General features: G+C 37.3%; 1 protein-coding gene across 1 annotated transcript in view; it reads left to right on the top strand.

Annotated features, from left to right (window-relative positions):
- H3-3A (H3.3 histone A) overlaps positions 1 to 5,985 on the top strand; it is a 10,575-nt gene that overhangs the window by 1,230 nt on the left and 3,360 nt on the right. Inside the window, exons 2-3 of the mRNA XM_006157251.3 lie at positions 434 to 584; positions 1,735 to 1,888. Coding sequence (XP_006157313.1) covers positions 457 to 584; positions 1,735 to 1,888 — 282 coding nt within the window. The 5' untranslated portion in view covers positions 434 to 456. The remainder of the gene's footprint in view (positions 1 to 433; positions 585 to 1,734; positions 1,889 to 5,985) is intronic.

The following is a 5,985-nucleotide window of genomic DNA, read 5'->3' as shown; positions in this document are numbered from 1 at the left end:
GGGGAGGGGGGGAACTAAAACCTTTTTTTTTTTTTCTGCCGTAATTTGACTCGACCTTCCTGTGGTGTGTGGCTTCGTTCTTTGGACTTGGTTGTGGATCGAATGTTTACAGACATTGCTAATTTTTACTTTAATTAGAGAAATTGGATCAAAGGCTGCTCGGGGTCTTTTTGTTTGTCCGTTTGTCGCCCCGAATTGGCATTTTTTGAGAGATGATTGGTATTAATGCTAACAATTTTCTAGTACTATAGTTTGTTTCAGGAAGTCATATTTAGATGGTAGACGTAATCTGCACCCTTTGGAATTATATAACATGACGGACTTTTTTTATACTCGTAATTTACAGATTTGGGGGGAGGGGTGGGGGGAGCAGAAAAACTTGTGTATTTAGTAGTTGCATATGGTGATTTTGTGTTTCTTTTAATGCTGGTAGGTAAGTGAGGAGGTCTCTTTACCATGGCTCGTACAAAGCAGACAGCCCGCAAATCCACCGGTGGTAAAGCACCCAGGAAGCAACTGGCTACAAAAGCCGCTCGCAAGAGTGCGCCCTCTACTGGAGGGGTGAAGAAACCTCATCGTTACAGGTATTAAGAGGAAACAGATGGGACAGAGTATCCATGTAATCGAACAAAAAGATGCATAACAGGAAAACTTTTGCTTTAGGAAACTGTTTTCCCTGGTTTTTAGCATATACTACTGCTCGAATATATAAATACATCGAATGTTGGTTTTCGTTGGAAACGTGTTTAATTTTGAAGTCATCTTCTGACCTAGAAGCCTAAGACCTAATATATTACTGATAATGTTAATAGTATATATTCATCTTTTAGTTAACTTATTAATTAAATATTAACAATGCTTTTGGAAAAAACTCACTTATTTTTTAAATGCAGTTTTTGCACATATCCTTCCTTCCTTTTGGCAAAATAACTTAAGGCAGTTGTAGTAAAGTTCTGTGCCTCGTTTCCTTAGTTTATTTCCTTCTGTATTATCTTTTGAACTACCTGAGTAGTGTTGTTGAGGGCACCTGCCATTAGAGGGCAGAAGTTGACCATACTTAACATAGCTTTGCAAGTCTTAACAGTTAACCTAGAATAAAAGCTTTTCAGTGAAAGAAATAATTCGGAAATTTGTTGGCAGTTACTTGGTAAAAACAAACGAAAACAACTCTTGTTTTGATAAATGCTGCACAGTCAAGAATACTCACATTTAGTCATTTGTCAGAGTATATGGATGCTCTGGGAAATTGAACTTAAATACCACCAATACATTATTACATGAACCTCATTGGATTGTGTTGCTGGGTCTTTAACAGCTTTTAAAATAAATAAGTGTACAGGTGGGAAGGAGGATCGTGGTACTGAATTGAGAAGAAAGTCTAAACAATCTTTGTTAGCATCCTGACAACTAGTATCTTCCCAAGTTGTAATTCTTAACAGAAATTGATGGTTTTTATGTGTAAACATGTACAAGTTTAAGTAAATGAAAATAGGATTTTAATAAACTTCCTGGCAGGGATATACTTTAATTTCATACTTCTTGTTTTGAAGGTTTGTCACACTTAATAGGTTTGAATGTTCAGGTCATAAATTAAGTGAAATTTGATGCTAAAGGTGAATAATATCAATTCTTTTTTTTTTTTGAGAAAAACTACATTTCTTTAAAGCTAACCACTTGCAATTTTGTGTTATTTATGTATTTGGTAACAGTTTCTTTAATGTTGATTTTTTAAAGGCCCGGTACTGTGGCACTCCGTGAAATTAGACGTTATCAGAAGTCCACTGAACTTCTGATTCGCAAACTTCCTTTCCAACGTCTGGTGCGAGAAATTGCTCAGGATTTCAAAACAGATCTGCGCTTCCAGAGCGCAGCTATTGGTGCTTTGCAGGTAAAATGATGGGTAGGGAAGAGTTTGCATTCCTCATGTATACCAAGAACAGCTATACATTTTTGCATCTGCTTGAGTAATTTAATCATAAACTTGTGAAGGAGTTGATAATCCTTATTTCAGTGTTGGAGAAACTTCAGAAAGGTTAAGTTGCTCAAGGTCATACACATAGAAAATGGCAGAATCATAATTTGAATCCATTTGATTCCAAAGCCTAGTACACCTTCCTTATATCATTTTAAATTTTCAAACAGTAATCTAAAAATCTGTTTAAAGAAAGCCTGGTTTGATTTATAGACTTCACAACAGTAAGAAAGTACAGGACTCTTTATTTTCAAATAGCGATTAGCGTAAATGGAATGTTTGAATGTCCTTCTGGACCTGAAGAAACAGATATATGTGGAAAAAGCTTAATGCCTACGGTGGGAATTGGCAACACTAAATAATTATACATTAAGATAAAAGGAAGAACAGCGAATGGTAGTTAGGATTGGATTAACGATAGGGAGAAATGGTGTTTGAAGATGATGCTGGACATGTAAAAGGACAGGATTTGAAGACTTTGCTAAAGAGGATTATGGATTTCCACATAAATGGGTAGCATATTGAACTTAATCTTAGCTCTGGAGTGTCAGGACTTTGAGAAATACTGTTCTAGAGGTGATTATATATTCAGAATATTTGTAGTTTATGCCAGGATCAAAACTTGAATTCCCACAAGTGAGATATTTTGTAAAGTACTTAGGTGTGATTAACACCAGTCACCTAAGTAGCCTGTTTATATTGTGTGGTTGGCATTCTTTAGGTCTGCATATCTTAAAACATGGTAAGACCATCATCTCCAGCAGAAACGTAAGGTTGAGGGTGGTTAAAATGCAGATTGCTAGGCACCTTTGCAGACCTGTATCCGAAGCTTTTTGCAGGGAGGGTCCAGAATGTACATTTACTCTATTGGAGGGTTTTCAAGGCTGCTGTTGCTGTGCCGGGCTTTTGCTTTATATGTGAAAAAGATTTGATAGGTGGATTCTACCCTGAACTGTAATTGGTTGAGCTGTTTCTATGGTTAGTCTAAACTTCATTTGATTGGTGAATTCCAGGACTAGGCATCCATTAAATTCTCTGGGTTGAAATTACTGAAATTTCAACTATTAAAATTTTTCCAGGCTGTTACTTAAAACTTTATTTTCTACTTTAATGGTTGATTGTCTTCCGTTTCCATTTTATTACTAAATACAGATATTTCTAAGATTTCCAAGCATTGATACAGAACTGCCAGTTTTGTTTTCTAGTTGACAGGATTATGCTTAAAAAAAATAAATAAAATGCAGCACCGGACTTGAAAGTTAGCGTTTTGGGCCTTTGTCAGTAATATAGCCTTGTAAATTGTGATTATTAAACAATTCAGATGAATGACTCTGCGTTTTGAAAGTTATTCACATGTAAATTTCTGTTATTAAATATTATTTATTTGTTACTATGTATAATTATGTTGGTTCTGGGCAAAATGTTCATCTCTTGTCCCTGTAGTTTCATTAGCATTAGATCTTTATTAAACTTTTAAATTATTTTTATTTTATTTTAATTTGACCAGAGAGAAACAGTGAGAGAGAGAGAGAGAGATAGAAGTTGAGGAAGTAAGCCACCAGGTCTGGGACTCCAACCGTTGTCAGCCATGTGGGAGTCTAGCGCCCCTAACCACCATACCACCTGCCAGCCCCATAAATGTATTTGTCTTGTATTTGCTTTATGCATAGCTTTAGTTCTCTTAAAGATATAGAGGGAGAATTTGGTAATGGAGATAGTTTGATAGAAGATCACTATTTTTGGCTTTTAAGTTAACATTTTCAGACTTATGATACAGACTAAGTGTCATTTACCCGAAATGCTTGGGACCAGAAGTGTTTGAAATTTCCAATTTTTTTTTTTCTTTTAGATTTTGGAATATAATTAGATATCTTGGGGGTGGAACCCAAACTCTTTTTTGAGAGAGAAATTTTTTGCTATAGGGAACATGCACTCTCAAACAGAAAGTGAGAAATCACCCTGGGTGGGGGGAGAGGGGGATGGCCATGCTGGCCACAATCCTTTCTCCTCTCTTCTCTCAGGATCTTGGGACGCGCCTGGCGTGAGTTTAAGCTTCCAGGTCTCGGACTCGAACCACGGTCATCTGTGTGGGAGTGCAGTGACATAGCCTTTACACCAACTGCTGGTCCCCATGAAATCCATTTTATATTTACAACACTCCTTATACACATAATTTAAAGGTAATTTTATAGAATATTTTTATCTGCAGCATTTTGACTATGAACTGTTGCACGGAATTAGATGTGGAATTTTCCACTTTCGAGCACTTTGGATTTTTAGATTAGGAATGCTTAAGCTGTACAACCAAAGGAGGGGAGATAATAGTAGAGGAGAATGGTGAAGAAAGAGGGGTCTTGAGTTTGCCATAGATAATCAAGAATTGACTGATTAAGGGGCCAGCAGGTGGCGCAGTGGTTAACGGTGCTGGATCTGGCAGCTTGCTTTCTCTCTATTGCTCACTCTGTCCCTCTGAATGCATGAATGAGCAAATAAATACAATTAAAGTACTTCTTTTTAAAGGAATTGACTGACTAAATTTAAGTCTTTTTCTATAATGTCAGAACTTGGGCTAAACTTTGTTTTTGTTAAAAATGGACTGTGTTGGGACCAGCAGTTAGCGTAATGGCTATGTTGCTGGGCTCCCATGTAGTCAACTGTGGTTCGAGTCCTGGACCCGGTGGCTTAAACTCACGCCAGGCACGTATGCGTGCGTGCCTAAGATCCCGAGAGGAGAAGGGATTGCGTCGTGGCCATCCCCCCTGGGGGGGGGTGATTTCTTGCTTTCTGTCTCTCTGTCTCTCTCTGTCTTTCTGGCAAGCGCACGTGCCTTGTAGTGAAAAACCTCTCCAAAAAAAGAAGAAAAAAGACTCCGTTTTGAAATAGTGGAAGAGTCAGACATTGAATGTACTCAAAACATTGTAAATTAACATTATTTCCACTGTAAGATGGTTTTTCTTTGGCCATTATCCCAGAATTATGTTCATTGGGTCATAAATGAATGTCTTTAATTCCCTTTACAGCTTTAATGTGTAAGGGACTTTGGGACATTGGTGATAGAATTGGAAATATGTGGGTCATGGTCAAATACCCTGTATTGAGTCTTCTAGAGCTGACCAGACACAGCCTTCAAACCAGTAGTCAGGTTCTAATACAGCAGTGGGAACCCCAGCTGCCACATGCCACATCTGAGGGGTCCAGGTGAGCAGACAGGTTACACTAGAAAAGGTCTCAGAACCCTGGGAAATGTTGGCTAGTTCACATGGCAACTTACAGTGCTGCATTTTGCAAAAATATTTTAGATTTCAATAACCTAGAGGTTCTGTGCTAATCAAGATTGAACTGCTTTTTTTCCCCTGAAGAACATCAATTCTGGTATTTAATGCACATTGCAAGCATCTTAATCATTTGTAGAATATCCCCAAAATGAGTCCATGAACACTAAAAACTTTGACTTTTATACTTGCGGAGTAGGTAAAATAAGAGACTAATTGTGTAAAATAGAGATTTTAAAATTAGAGTTAGATATAAAAACAACAGCAAATATCAAACATCTTGAGATCAAAAGCATTGTAAGTATGAAATGAGATCTGTTATCAAGTAACTTAAGGGTGTTGAAAGATACTGATACAGTTATTGTGGTACAGGCGAATGAGGGGTTCAGGGTGACCTATACTGGAAACATAGGCAAAAATACTTTCTCTTTTGTGGACTAGTCTAGTGCCAGACCTTAAAGGGTAAGTAAATAGAATTTCCTCTTTTTTTTTTTTTTTTCTTTTTTTTTTTTTTTTAATTTTTAATTCGACCAGGGGTTTGGGGGAGAGCAAGCCACCATGTCCAGAACTCAACATGGTTGGCCATGTGGGGGGTCCAGTGTCCTCAACCACCACGCCACCTGCTGGCCCCTTTTAAATTTTTATTTATTTATTTATTTATTTATAATTTGAATGAGATTTCTTGATAACATGCTAGAGAAAGATGTGTAGGAGCAAAATTTGGGTGAAACAATTTACGGA

Source organism: Tupaia chinensis, unplaced genomic scaffold (genome assembly GCF_000334495.1).
Source record: "Tupaia chinensis unplaced genomic scaffold, TupChi_1.0 Scaffold000532_1, whole genome shotgun sequence".
Classification (NCBI taxonomy): domain Eukaryota; kingdom Metazoa; phylum Chordata; class Mammalia; order Scandentia; family Tupaiidae; genus Tupaia; species Tupaia belangeri.
The sequence above is the reverse complement of the archived record's forward strand: the minus strand, read 5'-3'. Positions and strand labels throughout refer to the sequence as shown.